General features: G+C 34.2%; 1 protein-coding gene across 6 annotated transcripts; it reads left to right on the top strand.

The window, feature by feature from the left end:
* The first annotated feature begins 7,773 nt into the window (after window positions 1-7,773).
* LOC143225995 (uncharacterized) lies at window positions 7,774-24,095 on the top strand. Of its 6 annotated transcripts, none has more exons than XM_076456316.1 (5): window positions 7,786-8,181; window positions 9,863-10,098; window positions 12,558-17,746; window positions 20,555-20,805; window positions 23,478-24,095. In XM_076456316.1, the coding sequence occupies exons 4-5, from the start codon at window positions 20,667-20,669 to the stop codon at window positions 23,657-23,659; spliced, it is 321 nt and encodes a 106-aa protein (XP_076312431.1). In that variant the 5' UTR covers window positions 7,786-8,181; window positions 9,863-10,098; window positions 12,558-17,746; window positions 20,555-20,666; the 3' UTR covers window positions 23,660-24,095. The 6 variants fall into 6 exon arrangements, with proteins under 6 accessions (XP_076312432.1, XP_076312433.1, XP_076312431.1 ...); XM_076456314.1 differs by having other exon boundaries at window positions 7,804-8,181; window positions 9,820-10,098; XM_076456315.1 differs by having other exon boundaries at window positions 7,820-8,181; window positions 9,820-10,098; window positions 12,558-15,994.
* Window positions 24,096-24,978: the final 883 nt, after the last annotated feature.

Genomic DNA, 24,978 nt, shown 5'->3' with positions numbered 1-24,978 from the left:
TTAGCTGTCTTAGCACAAGAAGTTCCTAAATACGAAATTCTATAATATGATCGAAATGTGCAGTTAATGGTTAGGGGAAAACTTCTGTTTGGCATTGTCCGCCTTCAAATACCTCCAATATCCAACCTGTAGCAAAGTTTTTCATCTACAGCTAGAGTTCCTTTTGACAGAAGTTTGTTTGTTTTAATTTCGCGCAAAGCTATACGAGCGCTATCTGCACTAGCCGTCCGTAACTTAGCAGTGTAAGATTAGAGGAAAGGCAGCTAATCATCACTACCCACCGCCAACTTTTGGACTACTCCTTTACCAACGAATAGCGGGATTTACCGTCACATTATAGCACCCCCACGGTTAAAAGGGTGAGCATGTTTGGTGCGAGGGGGATTCGAACCTTTTTAGAAAAAAACGAAATCGAACGAAGTAACGGTGTACCTATCTTCAACAGCAGTGAAAAACATCCTCTACATGTTACTCCTAAGGGGTGAAGAGAAACACTAGTTTTTGAACGCCACTAGTTGTATTTAATTCTATTTGAGGCTCTTGAATTATTTAAAATCAAACTAAATGAAAACTTAACTAATATTTTTAACTTAGTCTTCTTGATGATGGCTTTAGAAGTAGATCATTCACCAGAGTTCTGTAAGTTCAACAGGTGTTTATAAAGTATTACCTGCAAGTAAGTAATAACTATTTGGAATGTATTTAGAATCTGCAGTCAAAAGCTTTAGTACATGTTATATTGCAAAATGATTTGACATGAATATTGACTATGTATAGAGCAAAGTCATTTTAATTCTTTGGTACGTGTATAAATGTATATAATTTACTAACAATATTCATTATTCTATCTAACTCATTCTGTGTTGACACACTACACTCTACAGGAATGCTAGCTAGTTCTATTCTTATTTGGTCTTACGTGACTTACACGTTTCCTTTTTACAGAGGAAGATAGAGGTCTAATGTCGTTGTAGAAATACTAACATTCGAAATATATAAATGTTCCTACTCAAATATCTGTAGTTTCCAATTACTAAGCGTTTGTAACAATTATAGCTTCCAACAGTATTCTAAAACTCTCTTGGCGCATCGATTTATAATCATTAGGTGAAGTTCTAGAAAGTTCAATTAGTCCAACTATATTCGAAAATACGCTAGTGTTTTCGTAATACATATATTGTTGACTCTTATTCTCTAGAATCTTCTGCAAATTTAGAGAACAGGGAGACTTGCGCAATACACGTTACATTAATGAAACAGAAACAAACTTACATATTAAAATAAACGTATAACAGTAAATTTGTTACACCTCTCTCCTTAGAGAATAAAAACTTTTAACTGAGATATTATATATAAAAAAAAGCGATAGGAATTCCAATAGGAGTTAACTATTCAACTTGTATAGCGAATTTATATTTGTACTATTATGAAAATATATGTAAATCTATAATCACACGATTGAAGTGTTCTTCGAAATCTGGGATACGTTTCAAAGGAATAACGCGAATTTTTTGGTTAGGTTTTTCAACCAACTGATAGGTATGGCAAGTTTTATAAAACTGAGAAACATCTTCCCTAAATTTTGACCAAACGAAATATCTCATGATTTAGTCACACACATCTTATTGACACCTAAAGGACTCCCAAAGGGAAGTTCATAGGCGACTTTCAATATTGCAGAATGATATGCTTCTAGAACAACGATTTGATAAACTACAGCCTAGACTTCTAAAGCTGGCATATTTGATGGATTCCTTCTTCTCATAAACACACCATTTTTGAAAAAGTAACTATTTGAAACTTTCTCCATTTCATTCCTTGGGAGCACGTATTTAAATAATGAAGAGATCTGCATATCTTCTTCTTGCTTAACGATCACTTTACTGCTAGAAAACAGAACTTCCTGGCTGAATCAGATCCTTCACACTCATCACTGTCACTCACCAATGAATTGACAGCAAGACAATTATTCACAAGACCCTGTTGGATCCAAAACAATGTCTGAGACAAATATATATTAACGTCCTATGAGTACATGTTTATCATTTGTTTTTGGCTTAATTTCTAAGTCTGAGCTCGAATCACAGCACATGAGGGAAACACATCGGTATTATTATCAATAACAACATCATCCTTAGATGAAGCATTGATTGGCTTCCTGACCATCTTGGGTTCGAGCAACAACTTTTCCTCAGCCAAATAATTTCCCAACAACAATGTTTCACCCTTAAGTGGCAGGGTAGGTTTTACTCCAACCACAACTGGTCCTGAAACTAGATCTGATCCTATGAAGAGGAACGTTAACAAAGCCAGTGTCAATACTCTAAGCAGTAATAGACTCACAGTGGCAGAACTCGAATTTTAGGCCAATATATCCTCTAACAACGATTTAGTCGCCCCAGTATCACATAAATACATATGGGTATGGGATCACCCGTTATTTGTCAAAGACACAGAACTAACAGACAAAAAAGGTCTAATTTTCTACCTAACTACATCAGCCCTTTTATTATAGGCCAAATCAATGACATCGCGCGATCTGGAGAAATTACGTCCATTTGTAGACACGAACACACTGGGTGTTGCTTTCTTTTCTTTTTTCTTTTTAAACACCAACAATAAGATATAATATGACTAGTTTTTTTTTACAAAAATGGCAAACAGGATTTGATTTCTTTGATGAAGTTTCATCCCATCTTTAATAAAATTTCAAACTAGAGTAGCTGGATTTTTTTAGAATAATTCTCAAATTTTGTGGATTGAACAGGTGCAGGTATTTGCCAAAATGGTGGGAATTTCTCTTTTAAGAAAAGTGGTTTAATGTGTTAAAGTGTAGTCAACGAAAAGAGCAGCTGCTTCCTGCAGGGTTTCAACTTTCTTTTCATTCAAGTAAGTTTTCAGTTTGTTACTTGCACAACATCTGAATTCCTCAGTTAAAATAAACGTAACTGCCTTAGTTTATCAAAACTGTTGCCAATATGCATAGAATTACACCATCGATCAAAATAAACCTATTTTTCATGACCCAATTCCATATAAAATTGACTTTTCTCTTACCATAAAATCGAAACTTTTGATGATAAGCCTCCAGTACTAAATTATATACTTTGAGAAAAGCTGCTTTAATCTTGCCATAATCCGTACAAGCTTCAGCTTCTAAGAGAGAGAAGCATAAGTCTCTTGTGCTTTACCGGTTAACACTCTGTAATAATAATGACCATTTTTCGGCGGGCCATTCCATAGTTTGGACAACATTCTCAAAATTTTAGAAGTATTTATCAACATTATTTTCATTAAATGGTGGTAATTTAGTACATGTATATGCTAATTAAATTCAAAGTCATCATTTTGCCTTCGTCAGTCGAAGTTCAATTTAATTTCCATTTCTTCCGATCTAATTTCTTTATGAGCTTTGATACAGACTTGTTTGGCTTCGAGGCGTTTACTTTCCATTTCCGCTTTGATACAGGTTTGCTCTTTCTCCTTTTAGGCTTTGATACGAGGTCTTTCAAGCTTGATTTGTTTCAGTTTCAAATGTATTTCTAACCTATCTCTATCACTGATTGGCTAGTGGAGACACTTGAGCAGGGTTGGGCAACTCCTTGACCACTGGCCACACGTGGACAGTGGATAGCACAATTGTTGCGAGCTCAAGTTTAGGAATCAACTGCTTCCATCATTTAGTATTATCTCAAATTTGATAATCAGCAACTGCACTGCCTCACATCATCGCTAATGTCGCGCGCTTCATCACTGCCACAGACTACGCCCATTTTGTAACGCCAGTCTGGTTTTAATGTTTGTTATCGAGTGTGCGTTGTTTTGCATGAATTTTTACTGTGCGACTTTAAAGTGTTTAAATAAATTTTGTTTTTAATCCTATAATATGGATAAGTGGATAATTCGAAAACAAAAGAATCCAGATAATGATGAACACTCAGAAAATAAAGATAATTTAACTGATTTTGGTATTACTGCTGAAAAGAGAATGGCGCGTGACTGGAAAAACGTGAAACGACAATTTAATGAAAGTTGGGAGCTGAAAGTTACAGTGATTGAAGCAAATAATAAGCCAGTGTGTCTTTTGTGAAACAAAGTTTTTATGAATAATAAAGTATACAACCTTAACCAACTCTTTAACAGTTTTCACAACGAATTTGATGTAAAATTTCCAGTTGATAGCAAAATCGTATGAATGAAATTAGCCGTCTGAAGGCGCAACTTCATGAACAAAAGGGAGTTCTAAAAATATTTTTATCATCGATAGAACTAGTTACGTTAGCTAGCTATAAAAAAAGCTTGGATTCTAACTAAAAAAAGAAATCATTTTCTGATGTTGAAGTAGTAAAAGAAATATTGATAGTACTCATTGAAACTCTGTTGGGGAATTATGATTCAAAAATAAAAGATTATATTCTTCAAAAGGTAAATGATTTGCAATTAAGTCGAAGAACAATTGTCCGCAGAATGCTAGAGTTAGCCAAAAGACACATAAAATTAGTTGCTTGAACAATTAAAATGCTGTTTGTATTTTCCTGTAGCACTGGATGATTCAACAGATGTTAGTGATACTGCGCAGTTGATATTTTGGGTCCGATGTGTAACATCAGATCTTTAAGTGAGGGAAGAAATATTTGACCTTTGTGGATTACGAAATCGAACATGTGAAAAAACATATTTGAAAAATTTCTTGAAATGTCCAAAAAATTCAATCTATATTTTAAAAAACTGGTTTCTGTCACAACAGACGGTGCTCCCGCCATGACTGGGGCGAAATTAGGATTTGTTTCTCTTTTAAATTAGCATTTATTTGAAAATAATGTGATATCCACGTTGCCATCTTTCCATTGCATTTTGCAGCAAGAAAATTTACGTGCTCAGATGTCTAAAACTAATGAATTGAAACACTTTTTGGTTGTAAAAATTGTGAATTATGTTAGAAGTGAAAGCTCTCTTAATCACCGACAGTTTGTGGAGTCTTTGAAGAAAAGCAGAGACTGTACTTTTGATGATCTTAATGATTTTGCAAATTTAAGATGGTTAAGTAGAGGAAAAGTCTTGGAACGATTTACTTCCTTATTTCCTCAAATGAAAGAGTATCGTATTGAAAAAGGTAAGATTGAAAATTTTCCTGAAATTGAAACTTTCTCATGGCAGTGTGATATGCAATTTCTGTGCAACATGATGACTCACTTGAATAATTTCAATACGAAGCTTCAGGAAAGAGGTAAAATAATTAGCGAGCAATCACAGTCTATTCATGAATTTCAGTTAAAGTTAAACTTCCTTGCGGAACAATTACAAAAGAATGATTTTATACATTTTGCAAAGCTGAATATTTTTCTGGAAAATAATAAGTACTATGATTTTTTTATGCAAAAAATGATCTCTATGTAAACTGGATAAAAAATCTATCTCAAAAATTTGAATCACGTTTCTCTGAATTTAAAATTTGAAATATATATTTGAATTTTTGCATGATCCATTTCAGACTTACTTAGGAAATTTCAGTAAGGACATTACATCTTTTTTATCTTTGGATAAGTGTGGATTTGAAGACGGGATGCTTACCTTGCAAAATGTAGAACATATAAAAAAGTAAACAGAAAGGTTCTATCAGAGAGATGTGGCTCACTATTCTGATAAATGAGAGTCTTCCAAATTTAAAGATATCAATTGCAAAATTACTTTCCGTGTTTAGATCCACATGGTTGTATGATGCAACATTTTCTACGATAGATTTTTTCAAGTCTAGATACAAATTTCGGCTTACTGACATAAATTTAGAGTCAGAACTAAGATACTCATTGAGCATAGATATTAAGACAAATTTCACGAAACTTGTTGATAAAAACTCCATCAATTTTCATATTGAAGGTTAGTTGAAGTGCAATTATTTTGATTAAACTAACATTTTTTTTCTTTTTTTAAATAATGTGGCCAACGTTGTTTTCATTAGCCACAGTTTTGGCTACTATGAAAAATAAGTTGTCCATTCCTGCACTAGAGTATTCCCTAAATGCATTTTCAGACAATAAATCACCCTCGACTAGTATTTCAACAATACGATGTTTTCATTTCACCTTTTCTCATTGATTTTTTAACATCTAATTCTAATATATTGGCAATTTCGAGCAATTCAATTTTTTTATATTTTTCCAGTCGTACAAAGGAAGGTGATTTAAGAAAATCTGGATAATCAGACACAATAAAATATTGTTGGAAATAATAAATATTAACTAAACTGTAATTTTAATTTTATTTTTGTGTTTGACTCAAATCTCGAACATGAGCCTTTATTTTATTGTTACACATTATAATTTACCTCGGACGAGTCACCAATCCATGATGTTACGTACATTACGTATTACAATTTCAAATAGCTGGAAAAATTAATTTTAATCTAGAAGTTAATGGAATGTTGATATATATCAGTTTTATTATATTTGCAAAAAGACTGATATATAATTTTCTTTCTTAACACAAACATATTTTAATATACATAAAAACAATACAATTTATAACAATGGTTATTACAAATAACTATGTATATGCAAAAGTTTTACAAATTCGCAAACAATATTCAATTTTCTATCCAACACCTAAATGTCCAGGTCCACGACGAGCAAATTAATTTAATGTTGATACACTTTCCTTACGCCCGGCATGACAAGGTGATTAAGGTACTCGGCTGGCCCGGCATGGCCAAGCGTGTTAAATCGTGCGACTCGTAATCGGTGATGACTAGCTGCCTTCCCTCTAGTCTTACACTGCTAAATTAGGGACGGCTAGCACAGATAGCCCTCGAGTAGCTTTGTACGAAATTTAAAACAAACCTAACAAACAAACCAAGGTATTCAACTCGTAATCTGAGGGTCGCGGGTTCGCATCTCCGTTGCACCAAACATGCTCGCCCTTTCAGCCGTGGGGGCGTTATAAAGTTACGGTCAATCCCACTATTCGTTGGTAAAAGAGTTGGCGGTGAGTGGTGATTACTAGCTGCCGTCCCTCTTGTCTTACTCTGCTAAATTAGGGGCGGCTAACGCAGATAGCCCTCGTGTCGCTTTGCGCGAAATTCTAAGAACTAAACATACAAACCAAACCAAACAATATGCGAAGATACACTTTTGCTTTCGTAAAACATATATTGTTGATTTTTACTCTCGAGAATATCCTACAAAGTTAAAGAACAGGCGGGGCTTGAGCAATACACGTTTAACAATATACCTTACATGTATAAAACTGAATCAAACGTAGATATTAAAATAAATGTTTTACAGTAAATCCGTTACACTTTTAAATTTTCGTTTAATCTAAACGTTTAACTTTATTGGTAATTGAGTTTTCATTGTTGTAATTTCCAAATAATTTAAATTAGTGGATAGTAGACCATACTTAGTTACTCTTTTTAACTACAAGTGTTAATTTTAACATAAGTAAAACAGCTCCAAGTTTTTTGCTCATGTTCTGAGGAGCTCTCACAATTTAACTGGTTTTGTAGTATTGAGACCATTAAGTACAAGAAACATACCAGTCATGGAAATTCTAAATCCCGAATATGAAATCATCTTTACACTCTAATGTATGAAATCTTTCCGTCGGAAACGACGGTTTTATATCCTTTTTTATAGAGACCCGTATTAGGTTGCATTACACAAACTACTTATCACCAGTCAATGCCACAGTCTAATTTTATAATAGCGCTATTCCACCGCCGCTTTATAGTGGCTGTAGTTGTTACTCAATAAGCTTATTTGCGTATTTCAGATTGCTTTATTATAATTTCCTTAATCCTGTGTATAAATGCCAAGCAGCGAGTACGAATGCTTATATGTTCTTATCAATTCGTGAAAGCTAGAGAACCTTTAATCATGAGGGCTTATTTCCTAAAAGAGCCATGTTAATGTTTTTATGAAATAATATTGTTTTTTAAAAGGAGCGTCATCTGCCGACGTAATATTTCAGCAACACGACGATGGTAGAACGTCGTATATCCTGCACCTATCGAGCACTGCTTACGGTGATAGTGTATATCGTGTAAATAAAATTATAACCTTCATAATAAAATACGCGTACAGGCTTGAACAGTGTTGATACAGCGCGTTCTGCAGTGTGTGAAACATTATTTGACGAAAAACGTTAAGACTAACGCATAACGACCATTACTATTTGGCCTGTTTGGTAAGTTTATGTTTTGGAATTAATTTTAGCGAGCCAAATGAGAGGTCTTTCACTTTTAATACCGAAAAGAAATTATAGTGGTTGTTATTACTGTATATTAATATATCTTAAGAAAAATAAATTAATTTTTGCAATGGTGAGAAAACTTTAAATACAAATACCTGTCGTCTTAAAGTTAATAAAACAACCTATGACTTACACGTATGTATAATAAATACTTCTAGCTAAACGCAGAAGTTTGCATGTAGAGTTTTAAACTCTTTTATGAACTTCTGACTTTAAGACCAATGACGTTAAAATTCAAACCTGACTCAAGCAGCTGAGTTCACAAAAGAAACCTTATGAAGAATAGACAGAAATAAAGTTGTTTTTATATCAACAAATTAACAATCAAAGTGTGAGAAACACCAAACGTTAGGGTTTTCCACGGCTGTAGATAATTCACGTACCTCTGTGACTAACATTCTCCGTGATTTTATTTTTTTATTGTCAACCTTCAAAGCATTCTCCATACGTGCGTATATGCTTAAGTAATGTTTTTAGTGTTGGAACCTACGCTGAATATACATCAAGAACTAATTTTGCAAAATGTTAATAACTGGGAGAAATTAAGAAGAAAGTCACGAAGATTCGTACAGTATTACACTCGATTAGCTCCAGAAAATTGTACAAATTCTTCCTATTGGTTCAGAAACATTCACATGAAAATATATCATAAACAGTGTCTGCAACATTTTAGGCTTTACCCATATTTCATCCATATTTCGTGAAATAGTATAACAAATTCCAGCTTAGAGAACTATGAAGTCACTATTTAATAATGACTTTTTGATTTGGAATGTTAAAAGGATTGGTTTCTCTCCTGTTATATAGTAATTACTGTAAGAGTTTTTAGTTTGTTTTGTTTTGAATTTCGGGCAAAGCTACACGAGGGCTATCTGCGCTAGCCGTCCTTAATTTAGCAGTGTAAGATTAAAGGAAAGGCAGCTAGTCATCACCACCCACCGCTAACACTTGGGTTACTCTTTTACCAACGAATAGTGGGATTGACCGTAACATTATAACGCCTCCACGGCTGAAAGGACAAGCTCTTTGATGTGTGGGGATTTGAACCCGCCACCCTTAGATTAAGAGTCGAGTGCCTTAACCATCTGGCCATTACGGGCCAGTTTTTAGTCCTTTTCTTTATTTTAAACGCAAAGCTGTACTATGGGTTAGCTCGCATACCTATTGCTGTGAAGGAATCCCACATTTTAGCGATATACACCGTTAAACTTATCTCCAGTATAAAGGTAAAGATTGTAGATAAAAAGGTGCCAAACTGTAAGGAACAAATATTATGAATTTTATACGATCACCAAAATTTTTCTGCTTATTTTGTTCTTGCATGTGTTCAATGAAGATCTTTCAGTAAGCAATATTTTTCTAATGAGCTTATATAAAAACAAGAAAAAGATAGCCGGTTATTTTCTAATATTTTTCGTAATGCAAATTTTAAACTTTTCAACATCATTACAGTGAAAGCTTTAACATTAATTGCTGCGTACTTAAATGTTTAAAACCGATGAGAAATCACATTGTCAAATCAAGCGAGTGTATATTGTTCTATTAAAGAAAGTAAATCTTTATTTTCATTAGGAACTGAACATCTTACCAGTAATCATGAATGTTCTACCAACAGTATTTTTTATTCTGGAGTCCTTCCACTTTTGGGGGCATTTGACTGTGCTTCTTGGATGGCGCCTCCTTCCTCGCAAGGATTTAGTTCGCCAGTTTCCCTATTTTATAAGCGATACTTTGACGGTGTTTCTTTCATACTTCTTTATTATACAACAACTTCAATGGTTAGCTGTGCTGCAGATCATTGAACACGTCCTCGTCGTTTGTACATGGGAGAAGCACTACTGGACGAAAAAGGTTGTAGTTTATATAAATATTCTGAATGCTGCTTTATAAAAACACTATTTTTAGTTGCAACATGGTTATAGAATATTTCCTTAATACACTTGTTCAAAAATGTTATTACATGTTCGAAAAGTGTAATTTTTGCCATTTTAAAACAAAATTCACTTTATGTATTGCCCTTAAACTTTCAAGTTTTGTTTATCTTCTACTCTGCATTACCTGGGTTCATTTTGAGTCGGTTTAATCCCTTGAACATGGGAGTGTTCTGAGACTTGTCCCAAACGCAGTGTCTAAGATGAGGTATAAAAGCCAGGGATTTTGGTGTTTCTTTTGTACCCTACCTGTTGGCGACGCGTTTTCAACTCTGTAAATATTTTAGACATTATGCCAGGTGTTACTAACGTAGGTTTGAGAAATCAACTGGTTGCCTACGACAACGCTTGGTAGAAACAAGGCGATATTGCAAGAAGACTTGGTATATCCAGGCAGACCGTCAACAGAGCTTCCAGAAGAAGAACTGTAACCAGAACTGTGAGTCCCAGCAGACCTACGGGCAGTCCACCTGCCACTACAGCACGCGATAATCGCCGAATCCTCACCAGAGCTCATCGAAACCGTACGATGTCATCCAGATCGATTGCTTTTGAGGTACGTGCGCAACAACTGATTCGGATTTCACGACAGATAGTTAATCGACGGTTGGTGCAAGTTGGATACAGAGTAAGACGGATGATCAAGAAACTTAACTTGAGAGCTAGACATCGCAACAACAAGTTGCAGTGGGCTCAGCAATACTGTAATCTAACGATCGCACACTAGAATCATGTAGTTTTTGCTGATGAATCCAGATTTCTGCTCTACCCCACTGATGGACGGATACGCGTGCGCAGACTTCCTGGAGAACAGCTGAATGATGAAAATGTTCAACCAAACGTCGCAGGAGGCGGAGGTTCAGTGCACGTCTGCGGTGCATTCTGTTCTGCAGCTGTCAGCCAGTTGGTCATTTTAGATCAAAACGTCACTGGTGCTGTGTATCAGGATATCCTGGATCGCCACTTACTGCCATTTACCCAGGGTATTTTCCAGGACAATGCATTGGCTCATAAGGCTCGCAGCGTGCACAATTTTTTGCAACAATGTGCTGTGTTGGTCCTTGAGCAACCACCTGTAAGTCCAAATACCTACCCGACAAACAATCTCTGGGATGAACTTGGCCGTGCAGTCAGGAATAGGAACGATCCCCCTACAACCCTACAGTTACGCCAAGCACTGACTGAGGAATGGGACAGGATTCCAAATCAAAGTTTCGTAACGTTAATTAAGAGTTTGCCACACCACCTAGTGGATATTATTGCAGCATATGGAGGCCACACACGTTATTGAGATAAATATTCTGATGTGAATGTGATTGTTGCGCGTTTACTGAAAGTTTCAGATTGATACTAAATATTTTCACAAAATGATAGTCTTATTTGTTCTGACATAGAAGTGAAGAAAAAAGTCCATTTGTGGTGATACAGATCTTAAGTTCTACAGAAATTTCCATAAAAAAGACATAATCATGAAATAATACACGAATGTTCATGTTACAAACATACTTATCAATAATTACCAAAGACATTGCACATATTAAAAAAAAAAACAAGAAAAATAACAAATAAGGGACAAACAAGCTCAAGATATCACATGCAACAACTTTTTTGAGCAAGAGTGTAGATATATATATTTGAATAAACAATTTTGTTTGTGAAAGTCGAGGGAAAACGTCTGTAGGCTGGAAATTTTTGTTTGTTTGTTTTATTTAGACTAGAAGATAAAATTAATTCAGTCAGATTTTTTCTTACAACGATAAATGGTGTTGAACAGAAATATATGGATAATTTGTTAGATGATTTGAATTTATGTACCAATACTGATTTACCTACAATGAATTAATTCATCAGCAGTGAAAGGACAGGCAAAGATATGCGTTGAGAAAAGGTGGAAATTGTTCTTAATATGTTAACGGTTAAGAGGTTCAGGGAGGCCCAGAGCACTTCTTGTATTGAGGTCCCTGGCCATAGTAAAAATAAAAAAATTGACAACACATGAAAATAACAAACCACCATTAGCTCGAAAAAAAGAGTAAATATTATTCGAAGTGAGACATATAAAACAAAAAGTCGTGAAACTTAACAAATGTGTGAATTTGAGGCCAAGGCGAAATGGCTCTCTTTGCCTTCCCTGTGATTGGCTCTAGTTGATGTTTAATGGCCATAAAAGAGCAAGTTCTAGTCTAAAAATAATATTTAGTATTTCTCTGTTTGGACTTCTACACTACTTTCCTCTTTTTTTCCTTTCTTGGAATCAAGTTCCTCATCGTTTGTTCAATGCTTATACATTTTTATTATATATTTGTTAACATTTTGTTTCTGGAATTATTTTATAATAGACTTATTTAAAACAAATTCCTGTTGTAATACAAATTCTAGGTGGTTAGTTGGAGTTCTCTGGATTGGACAGGAAGCCGAATGGTTCCTGATATTTGGCTTAGTACATTTTTTGATGTGGCAGTTCATGGAATAGATGCTGTAATTTTGGCTACGATGATCTCCCTTCAGGAGGTGATGTTGAGCTGTCTGCTTACTGGTGTTGCCTTTTGCGCAGTGTTTTTCAACTCAAAATTTGCTTGGAGCAACCCCAAATCAGTTCCACAGTGGGTAGCGAAAAGGATCCAGCCATGTGAAAAGTATTAACTACCAACAGAGTATACATATTTTAAAAGTATTCATGACAAGATATGTTCTTATGTATTACACATTTCGCTTTGTGAAAATTAAAATAGATTTGGTTACATGTAATTTAGTTAGTTTTCGACATAGTGTTTTAGAACTTGTCAACAAAATTAGATTGATACATGAACGAAAAGATAGCCAACTCTTTTCGGAGAAATGCAGATTCATGATATTTTATGTAGCAATTAAATTGAGCATAGTCAACAAAATAACTCAAATATTCAAATAAAAATACTTTTTTCAAACAAAAGCGTGTACTCTTTTATTTACATTAATTACTAATCAGCTTCGATTTATCGTTGTGATTAATTGGGTACTGCATAAAGAAGATACTTTCTGATAACGTCTGCAGAAATCAAGGGCACAAACAGTTATGTAATACCGTGATTGTTAATATATATCTAAAATTATACTAACTCTGAACAAAACGGGAATCTTTCATGAAATTCACTGTTTCACATACTTTGTTCTGTGGACACTGAAGCTCTGGTGGCTACCTTAAAAAAACTAAGATAACATGAAGAAAAGCTTGACCTTTGGAGCAAAGTTACATCCAGAACACCTGTAAGGAGGTATATGAAAATTATTGCTCTAGTAGTTGTGGAAGGGTGAAATTAATAATTATGTAAAATTTGAATGTGCTGTTGGTTTTCTTTTTAATTACATTATGTAATAAAATTTTTGCTTTCTCTTGTTCCTGGACAGAAAGTGTTATTTCCCAATTTTTTATACTTAGAGTAAATAGAAAAGACCTATTTTTCTCTTCAAACTCTGCTTTTGTGATCTGGTAATGAAATTTTCAAATTTACCAATTTTCCAGAACGTTTCAGGTAGATTCAGCGCTGAGTAGCTGATAGAGAATTTTCTCGTATTTATAAAAACAATTTCAAGAACTTTCTAGAATATTGTTGAACTTACGAGAATTTCTAAGAACCTTGTAGCATTTTCTAGAACTTTCCATAGTAATATGTATACAGGGACTCACCACTCACCACTCCAGTTTAGTTTTAGCTGCCTAAGTGAACACATAGACCTATCTGATTTTATCAGACATGGCAACAAGAAGCTGCAAGCATTCTCCAGACGCATTCTGCTATGTATGTGGTCAATTTATTAAGACGAGCAAAAAAGTACTCTGTGACAACGTCTGCTAAAATGTGTGAAGCCTACAAGGCATATTTCGGCATGTGTGTCGGGGATCAAGACAAACCCTGGGCACCTCATTTTACCTGCGAGCACTGCAAAAAATTCCAGAAGGTAAGACGGACAATTTTGGCTTGCTTGAATAGTAAGATTTTATGCTACGCAAATTTTAGACCTTTTAAAATTTAAATATATTTTTCTTAATTTCCAGTAGTTTGGAAAATATCACATATAAAATATTTGCATGAACGTCTTACACATCAGTTGTGGATGAAATAAATTTATACTTCATAATAATTTTATTTTGCTCTTTTACAGGATGGTACAGAGGGGAAAGGAGAGCCATGAAGTTCGTTATTCCAAGAATTTGGCGTAACCCACTGACCACTCAAGCAATTGCTACTTCTGCATGGTGCACCCTTCCAAACGTCGGGCTGGCAAAAATGCATCTGCTATCATGTATCCGGACATTCCATCACCCATCGTCCCACTGCCACACTGCCCTGAGGTCCCTATACCCACTCCGCCAGAGAGAAAGCAGTCATCCTCAGAAGAGAGCAGCATATCAGAAGAGGTGGTAGACGTTGAAGATCCAGATTACAATTTCAGAGGTGTAGCTGGTGAGAGAAACCCATACTACCCCAAACAAAGAGACCCGAATGACTTAAGCAGAGATCTTGGTCTAACAAAGTCGAATGCCGAGACTATATTTGGGGTTTGATATGTGAAAGTGATTTGCATTACAGTCACAAATCTCGAAAAGCTAATCACTTCTAAACATTTTTGTTCATTTTTGTAAAACTTTAGTATAAATACATGTAAATCTTGATTTATATGTTGTTTTATTCAGGCCTTATATAAATGAAAATGTGCAAATTTGCCTGTTTTTACATAGAAAATAGGTTGATTTCTAAATTTCATTATCCAGGTCACAAAAGCAAAGTTTAAAGGGAATAATGTCCATTTTCTGTACTTTTACAACATAAGCAATTAAGAAATAACACATACTATCCAGGAAAAAAATTGTATTACATAGTGTTATGTTTAATAGGCCTTCTAGTCTGCTTAATCAAACTTCTGCGACTAATAAGAGAAGCTTCTTCAATAAACAAAAGTTTTGTTCGCTTTGAATTTCATGCAAAACTGCACGAGGACTATCTACGTTCGCTATCTCTAATTTAGCGGTGTAATCCTAAAGAGAAGGCAGCAGTAATCACTACCCAACACCACCTCTTTTACGAATAAATTGGCACTCACTTGTAACGCCCCCAAGGCCGAAAGGGTGAGCATGTTTAGTGTGAAACAGAGTCGAAAAAGTGACACTCAGATTGCGAGTCGAGTGCCATGGGCCACGAACGAAAAGATTGATGTTAAGCTTATCTGAACAGCTGCAATGACAATGTTAGTGAACAGAAATATATTATCCAAAACAGTCTAACAAACGATAGTTGGTCAAGCTGCGATCAGAAAGGAATCTCGTAATACAAATTATGTACATTAAAACATGATTCCTCAACTGTTTTAGTCTCTATCATACCATTCCCAGCTCATATGACACTACAATTTTTTTTTTGCTTTTTATCTCGTTAATACCAGGAAATTAAAAAAAATTAAACTTGACTATTAAAGAAAGTATATAAATCAAAAAGAATTATTCATTTCCAATTGCTTCGATATGAGAAGGATCAAATACTTTTTTTTTTTTTTTGTATAAATAAGTGGGCCATCTATTCTCTAGTGGTTTAAGTGGGTTCCATTTTTACGTTGGTAATAGCACGGGTAGCTTTCTGCTTAACAACGAACAAAAAAACGGTCCCATAAATTCCAGGTTGTACAATTAATGTTTATTTTTTATACCTCCAGTCAATAATAATCAAAGCTGAAAAGAAATAAGACATACTTATTTTTATGCCTGATAAAATGCGTGTGAAAGGCATTACTAACAGAAACGATGTATTACGTTTTCTACTGGCAGATCTGCAACAGACAAGGTAACATTTTATCTAAGTGCACGTGTACCTGAAATTGTGTCGGATAAAAAAAGAGATTATTAATTCAACAACTGATATATTTCATAGAAAAAAGGGGAAGTGGCACCTACAATTTCTCCTCATTATTCCTCTGTGATTTTTATTAGCCACAACTGGGACAATGATTGTGGCAAATAATAATCTGAGAAGTCTAAACATATGACATTCTACTCATTCTTAGACTCGCCAGATATCGCACCACTTTGACGATCCCTGAGGAAGAGTTTAAGCAATTGTTCTGGGTACACCAGATATCGGCGGCTCTTTCTTATGAGTCATCAGCTACAACGTGATAGAAATTGTACACAGCTCAAACATTGACCCTCCTCGACTTTATAATTGTATCCTCTTAGTGATAGACTCTCCCTAATCTTCATAGGTCCTTCTATTTTTATAAAAAAGCCATGTTCTTTAAGTTTGAAACGATATGGACAGTGGTTCAATTAAAATGCACTACACAATTCATCTCGATGTAGAAATTCTACAATCACAATAACCTGCATTCATAGTGTAAACTTTTTACTATCATCCACTGTGATATATCCAGGTAATACTGAATTATCTTTATAGAACTGCACTAGATAGTAAGAAAGAGAAGATAGAAATGGCACAGCATCTCATAGTGAACATAATCAAGTTTGACTGATGTATTGCCAGACTGATGAAGACCACATTTCAATATCACTAGTGTAAAGGAGCAATTATAGTCGTAGAGATGATCAGTGTGAAAGGAAAAAGATGATCACTCTGCTTGAGACTTCATGGTCAAAAACACAGAAAGAAACAGATAAATTGGATACATGAGAAAAGCTTTCACCGAGAGTATCGGCAATGGTCTGTACATCAGCAATTTTTTGGGCTTTAGATGAAAAGGAGATAGGAGGCATACCTCCCATTGACCTTCTGAATTTTGTCCCAGATGATTTTGAAATTTATGGTAGAAGAGAGGCAGATTGTGAACTTAATCTAAGATTACTTATATCTTTGAAATTTCACCTGCTGATAGTGAGCTTAAGCCAGCTGATAAATGATGTGGTTAGAAAGGAGGGATTCTGTCAGAAGGTATTCCAAGTCCATTTCTAACTTCTATGCCTCCTGGTAGGCATGACTGCACCATAGAGGAGGATACTTTGGAAAACATGGTCACTGTCAACCCTTGAAGAAAGTGTATGAAAATAAGTATAAGAACAAGTACTGAAGAGAGAAAGGTTATGATCCAAGAGCATACATACACTCTACAGAACAACCAAGAGGAGATGGTGTCCAGTAGAGTCTCTTATGCTTAAAAAGGGATATGACAACTGTTCAATGGTAGCTTACAAATACCATCATTGGAATATATCACTCTTAACAAAATTAAAACTGGTCACCAACCAAGGACATGCAAGTTAACTGACTTTTCCAGTAAGATTAAAAGTTAAGCTGTCAAATCCAGGAAGAACTCTGTGCAATACCATGTATAGTAAACTTACATATTGGAAAGAAAGATTTGCAGAATATAAGATCTGGGGTATATGGGGCACTACATATTAATTTTTAGGAGTTCATAAACTGTGGAAGAAAGAGTGCAATTGCAAGTACAACTGCCACAAGGAAGTCCATTGTATATTAAGAATTGTAACTATTGAAACAGCAGTTTTATATATGTATATACACACACATATATGCACATCTATGTGTATTTCTTTGCTTTTAAATTTTGATGTAGGCAAGGTAAGTTTTGTAAATAATAAAATTGACACTTACAAGTTTATTATAGTTTTTTATCTAGACATGTATTAGGCAGCTGGTAATTTTAATACTCAAAGCTCAAAGTGTGTCAAGTGATTCTTTTATATAAAAATACAAATATAGATAGAAGAAATGTTTGCTTACTCTTCAAATATATTCTAGTTTAAATTTAACTTCCAGAGTTCAAATGTACTATATCTTACATTGACTTAACATTACAGTTTGCCATATGACACTAATGTGTCACAAATCGAATTTTCTTGTAACTCTTTAGTTTCACATTTATTTTCTATGGTCAGTGAGAAACAGCTGGCATAACGTTGTATTCTCTTGTTAATAACCAATGCTGTACAGCCCAGCTTAAAGTGTATTTTTAAATTGATTATTATAATGGAGTACAAATGACATCTTGATTGAGAAGAGTAAATGGAGATTGACTGGGGTCATGTTATGAGAACTTGGAGAGGTGGCTTGTCATGCCACCAATTTTTCCAGCATATAATGTTAAAAGAATCTTTCTTTAAAGAGTTAATGTTCTGGGATCCTGCAGAAAAATACTGCTTGATTTTCAAGATGGCCTTTTCTCTAGAAATAGTTGGGTGCTCGTGGAATTGGATGTAGCATGAGCCAGTCTAATGCTAATGCAGCAACATATTGTTTCTCAGCAACACCTGAAATATTTGGGTGCCCATAGAATTGGATGCAGAATGAGCTAGTCTAATGCTACTGTAGCAACATACTGGTTTTCAGCAACACCTGTAAACATTGCAATTATCATTACGTTACATATTGGACTCATGGCTTTTTAGAGCTTACAGTAACCAACATTTAATAACTTCCTTCTTCCAAAGTAAATGGATGTATAAACTCCTCATCTTTAAGTTTCCACTTTCATTAGCTCCACAATCAGCAAACTTAAACAGATGAGATACAGAAAAATAAAACCTGGCATATTTACGTTATCAATGACATTCAACACAACAAACAGGACCTATGTAAATGTTGTAGTCATTACATTTCCAAAAATCATCATTTTTCTCTTTATTTCTCACTCTTATTCCAATTGCCATTTAAATTCATTGCACATTTATCTACTATCTATGGGAAAATAAACTCGATGTAACCATTTTCTGGTTTTGTTTTGTCTTAATTTTTTGTTTTTTTTTCTGTGTACATTATGATAACTTTGGTATAATTTTAGTGGTTTCTTTAAATTGATTTACATTTATGATTTTGTTTCTTTCCATTATGTTTTATTATGTATTTCAATTTTCATGTGATTAGAATTTTTAAATAAATTTTGTAATTTTTGCTCTCAAAGAAACAACATTATATTGGAGTTTTAATTATTTTGATTTGTTTTAAATGCACTATCTTAATTCTGAACATTTTGCATTTTTTTTATATTTGACATTTTTATACTCACATTAAACTATATTTTCTAGTTTGTGCTTTGTATTCCTGAGCAGAGTTTAAGAAATTTTATCATGTCTTTATTGTATTATGAGGTAGTATTTCTCTCAAGTTGCACTTTATGTTAAGTATGTATGTTAAATGCAAGTTTTTCTTTATTATGCCATATTTTAATATTGCCGTAATAAATATGAATCTGTAAACCATTGCATATTAATAGTTTCTGTGTTGTATTAGAATAATTTATGGATTTCAAAGATGTTTATTTGACGTATTATGACTTCTTTTAAATTCTAATTATTCTGTATGTTTTTTTTTCTATTGCCATTCTACATTACACTACTTTTTATAATGTCTGTATTAAGTCTCCTAAGGAGAAACAAATTTTCTTTTTGATGTATTAGTGACTTTTTCTAATTGTTTGATGACTAAATGGTTTATTCTAAATGTATTATTGATTCCAATAATAATGATTTTAGTTGATTTTTATAAATTTGACATGGATATTTTATAATTTTAATTTTTCTGAAAATATGATTTTCATTCTATTGTATTTTAATTGTTTATGCTAAGTTTCTCATTAAACATGTACTACTTATATTGTGGCATGTATCTACTCGGGAAAAAAAAGTGTTTTCTAATGCAAACACTATTTTCATATTTTCTTTTAGAATAATAAATCATGATGTGATATAGAGATTTACATTTTTATAAGGTGCTTATGTTTTCACTGTTTGGCTGATTTCATGTCTCCTGTGTCTTAAGGTGATTGTTCAGTCGGTTAAGGTAAAGTGGCATTAAAACCAAATTAGAATATGAATTTTAACTTTAAAATCACTCATGATGAATGGAAGTGAAAGAAAGAAAGAATGTGGTAGTCATAACTGTTACAACTGCTAGCTTTTCTCTGACTTTACTTCTATAGTATTTAAAATTTGTACAATATTTTGAATATTTAGTTGTTTCTAACATGATCTTTTGACCATTATAGATCAGTTTTATGACTGCAACATTTCTGTATAGGATGATGACCTTTCATTATCTCTTTGTTCATGTGCTATTGTTGGACTAGTGGTGGAAAGTGACCTTCACCTGTTGCTAACACAACTTTCATTTTATAGTCTTGGGTTTGACTGCTAATATTGAGAGAAGTGTTATTTCTTTGTTTTCTGTGGTTGAGTTTTAGTAATTAAGAGCTTGTTTTAGTTATCATACTATTCATAGTCAGTGAAATAAATAACTACTTAACTCATTTTTAAATATTAAATTCATCTTCACCACTCATTAGTGACTAAGTGCTACCTAAAATATAGCATTTCTGTAGTTATTCTGGTTGTTACTTATCTATGTGTAACTACTCACTTAAAAATTTTACAGCTTCTCTCATCCTTAAAGTAGCAAGATGCAATATCTAGTCCTTGCAGGAGTTTAAAGCAGAAATGTACTGACTACATTTATCACAGATTTCTCTGTGAAATATTAGAAAACCATGAATCAAGCTCTGAGAAGTGGTGCTCTTATTGTTTTTAATGGATTTGACCATGCAGGGAAAACTACCCAGTGCCACAAACTAGTTGAAATACTTAATGAAAAAACAGGTCATAAAGAGGAGTTGGTGAAATTTCCAGGTGAGTACGTGGATTTGAATACCTTTAACATGGTAAGATAGATTTACCATTATTCTGAAAATTTTTAAAATGCATATTTTGTGAAATAATAACAATTAAGCTGAGTAAATTATTTTAAAGAGTAACGCGGTTAATAGTTCTTAATCAGTGCCAGCGTACTTTTTGTTACTTGCCACTTCTGGATATTCAAAAGTAGTGCACAAAAAATATCCAACTATGACTGTTTGTTTTTCTCAATAAACAGAAAATTGATAAATTTAAGTAAACAGGAGAAGCACTTTCAGCCTGCTAGTTATAAATTTAATGTAACCTTTCCTTTTTCTTGTAATTATTATTTTGGATATAATACTTTACCTTCCCTTACATAACAGCTTTTCTTGATTTGTGCTGCTTCCTATATGAATAAAGTTTGCTTGCTTGTAGCTATGATGTTACCACTTGCCCACAGCATATAGTTACACTGTAGCATGTAACAATTATTCACCAACAAGAGCATATCACCCTCCTAGCACAGTAAACTCTTTACACTGTACAGAACTCTTGTCACTTCTAGATTTTGCATTCACGTGGTCAGTCATGCTACATTTTCACCCAGTGCTTAAAATTTTTATGTTAACTGTAACTTTTCACCACTTTATCACAGCTATGTGTTTATGCCATTTGTATTTCAAATTTTCTTGTGGAAAGTGTTGTTTTTTCTTTCTATACGATGAACTCTTAAACATCACGTAACAATTAGTTTCTGGTATGGATCCTCCTACACACTACTTCTGTGGCTTTGGGCTCTACTAATTTTGAAGGAGGTCTCACCTTTCACTAATTGTGAATTGTCTTGCCTGCAGTGTACGTGTCTCCTAAGCTGGATTGGATCTCCCTTTCTTGTAGAATTTATTTTGGAGAATAAAAAATTGGACAGACTTTTTGCATCTCTTCTCTATTTACCTCTATGGATCTCCCTTGTCTTCCTCCACCTTTCTGTACATAATCTGAAGTCTATTACCTTTTATCACTTCCTCCTTTTGCATGTGGTTTATCCCTTCTTCATTCTATCCTGACATATGATTATGTCTCCCCCCCATCAACAGATATTTGTATCCATGTTGAACAGTTCAGTATGCAGCTACATTCAGGTACTTGCATGCTTTGGCATACCGTTATTTAAATTTCACTTTTCTAGATTCTCATATCCTGCTTCTGCCTTTCATTTTTCTCTTTTCCAGCTCTCTCACTTTTATCTTACACTCACGACTATCCCCTGTCATCTGTTCATCTTCTTTCTAAACCTGTCTACAACTCTCCTGACAAATTTCTGGTGAATACATGTGTCATATTCTCTACATTAGTACATTTATCTTCTCTGATTTTCCATATGTGGCTGCTTTGCTGTTAGGAACTCCTTGGCAGGGATACCCTTTTGTCAAACGTGCATCTGCCTGGCTTCTTTTTTGCACTAATCTGTTTTAGTAGATGTCCCTGACACTTGAGTCTTGGGTGGAGGCTATGAGCCAACATTCCTCTATTTTCTCCTTTGTTTCTCATCTTTCCAAGTTACCTTTTGTTCCTATTCCCGTGTCTTCCTTACTTTACCAGTTCCACTTTCCCGTTTTTTGGCCCACTGTCACCTTTTCTGACCCTTGGGTTCCAGCAGTTGGAACATGTTTTACCCTTCTCTATAATTTTATTTCTGTCTCTTTATTGTCCCCAGGACAACAGAATATTGACGCCTGGTTACCTCAACTATTTCATCGACCTATCCCACTTAACCAGTCTTTTCTCACCTTCAGAAAGTTGTTCAGTCCAGGTCTCTGGATGATCAAGGTCAACGTTTCAGATGCCTACGTTCATTCTATGTTATTCTGACACAGCTTCATGAATAGCATCTTTTGCTGGTTATCAGCATAACTGATATACATTTTAATAGGTAAACCTACCAATAATTAAATTACAAAACAAGCATCTGAAATATTATGCATAGCATTAAAAGTTGTAATGCCATTTCCACTGTCAAACTTAAAATTGTATATATAATTTTTGGCCTAATATGTCCAATTACACAGAGTAGACCATTTTCTATCAAAATATTTTGCCACTAATTATTGTGTTTTGTTATAGCAAAGCTACATTGGGCTATTTGGCTATGTCTGTCAAGAAGATATGAACCCCTGATTAAAGCATTGTAAGCCCAAAGACTTACTGCTGTCACACCTGGGGACCACTAATTTACACGTCTGCAATTTTAAACTTTACAAAAATTTTGGTTTTAGTAACGGATTTTTTAAAATTTAACTAAGCATGTTTCATTTTTTTTTCTGTCACGTGAATATGTCTTACAAATCGAAAGACATAAAAACTCTTAGATTAATTTTACAACAAGTTATCCATAAATAAAATACGTTTGAGTCATTTACAAAATCTGTTGCCATAGCAATAAATAAACCGTCGTTACTTCCGTGAGTAGTGGCACCATTCTAGACATGTTTAAACTCAGAATTTTGCATAGACTTTGGACAGCGTTATTGGTGATGGTTACATTGTATTAAATGACGGTTAGGGTAACTGATTTAATGTTGTGTACTCCTCCACACTTACAAATTTCTTTGAGTTTTTCACAGAAGAGAAGCCACTTCTGTAGAGGTTAAATTTGAATTAATCATTTTCTCTATTCGTTCCAGACAGAGCCGAAGACAACGCACTTCACTGCACAATATTTATTGTGGCCTCATCAACAGCTCCTTCACAGAAGTCCATTGTTTGTCTATCCATTGTAAACCTTGTACCACTGGTCCAGTTATTAGTGACGATGGTTACCTGCGCTTACTCAGCACAAGACGATTCCAGTTCCGAAGTTTTCTGATATGATCGAAATGTCCATGTAAAGAACGTTTTTATGAAATGATGGACCGCGTTTGATACACCTCTAACACCAAAGACATAAATACACAAAACTTCAACAAGTTGAAGTTGACTTTTCCGATTTCTGTAATACTATTTAAACAGTTAATGGCTAGGGAGAAACTTCTGTTTGGCATTACTCATCTTCAAAAACCTCCAACATTCAAGCTGTAACAAACTTTCTCATGTACAGCTGGAGTTCCTTTTGGGAGAAGCCGAAATAGAACGAAATAACGGTGTACCCATCTTCGACAGTAGTGCAAAACATCTTCTACGTGTTACTCCTAAACAACGTCTGAGATATGAAGAGAAAACAGTCTGAACGCCGTTAGTTGTATTTATATTCTATTTGAGGCTTGAAATGTTTAAAATCAAAATAAATGGTGATTAAACGAGTATTTCTAACTTAACCTTCTTCATAATCGCTTTAGAAGCAGATTATTTAGTGTTCTGCAAGTTCAACCAATGTACACACACACACACCAAAAATTTTCAAATTCACAAACAATATTCAGTCTTCTATCTGGTCTGGAATTGATTGGAACCGGTCTGTGATTTTCGTGTTGATACACTTCACTTGACGGGAATGCTAGCTAGCTCTATTCTTATTTGTCCTTACGTGATTTACAAACTTACTTTCTCCAGAGAGAGGTAGATATTTAATATTATTGTAGAAATACTAACGTCCGAAGTTAATTCTCTGAAGTTAAATGGTTCATAATGTTCAAAATCTGTAAACGATTCTGGTAAAATATCTAGTTATCTGAATAACAAGCGTTTGTCACAATTATAACTTTTGATGCGTATACTGGTTATAGCTGACTAACAATATCCTAAAGCTGCCTCCTGGCGTGTCGATTTACAATCTTTAGAGGAAGTTCCAGAAAGTTTAGTTAGTCCAACAACATTCGAATAAACGCTAGTACTTTCGTAAAACATATTGGTGAATCTTACTACCTAGAATCTTCTAAAGTTTAGAGAACAGGAGGGACATGGGCAATACATTTAACATGTATTAAACTATTAAAATATTAAATATATTAAAATAAATGTATAACAGTAAATCCGTTACGCTTTGAAGACGTTTAATTTTCTACTTTTTTGGTAAAAGTGTTCTCGTTGTTGTATTTTCCAAATAATTTAAACTAATAAATAATAGACCATACGTAGTTACTCTTTTAAACTATAAAAGTTAATTCTAACGTAGGTAAAGCAGCTCCAGGTTCTTTTGCTCAGGCTCCGAGTAGCTCTCACGATTTCAATTTTCTTGTTTGTATTAAG

The sequence above is a fragment of the Tachypleus tridentatus genome, chromosome 9, assembly GCF_004210375.1.
Source record: "Tachypleus tridentatus isolate NWPU-2018 chromosome 9, ASM421037v1, whole genome shotgun sequence".
In the NCBI taxonomy this organism is placed as follows: domain Eukaryota; kingdom Metazoa; phylum Arthropoda; class Merostomata; order Xiphosura; family Limulidae; genus Tachypleus; species Tachypleus tridentatus.
The sequence above is the reverse complement of the archived record's forward strand: the minus strand, read 5'-3'. Positions and strand labels throughout refer to the sequence as shown.

Coding starts and splice junctions, on each gene's coding strand:
- LOC143225995 (XM_076456313.1), top strand. CDS start 9,844: ATGAATGTTCTACCAACAGTATTTTTTATTCTGGAGTCCTTCCACTTT. Junction 10,099..12,557: donor AGCACTACTGGACGAAAAAG/GTTGTAGTTTAT, acceptor TACAAATTCTAG/GTGGTTAGTTGGAGTTCTCT.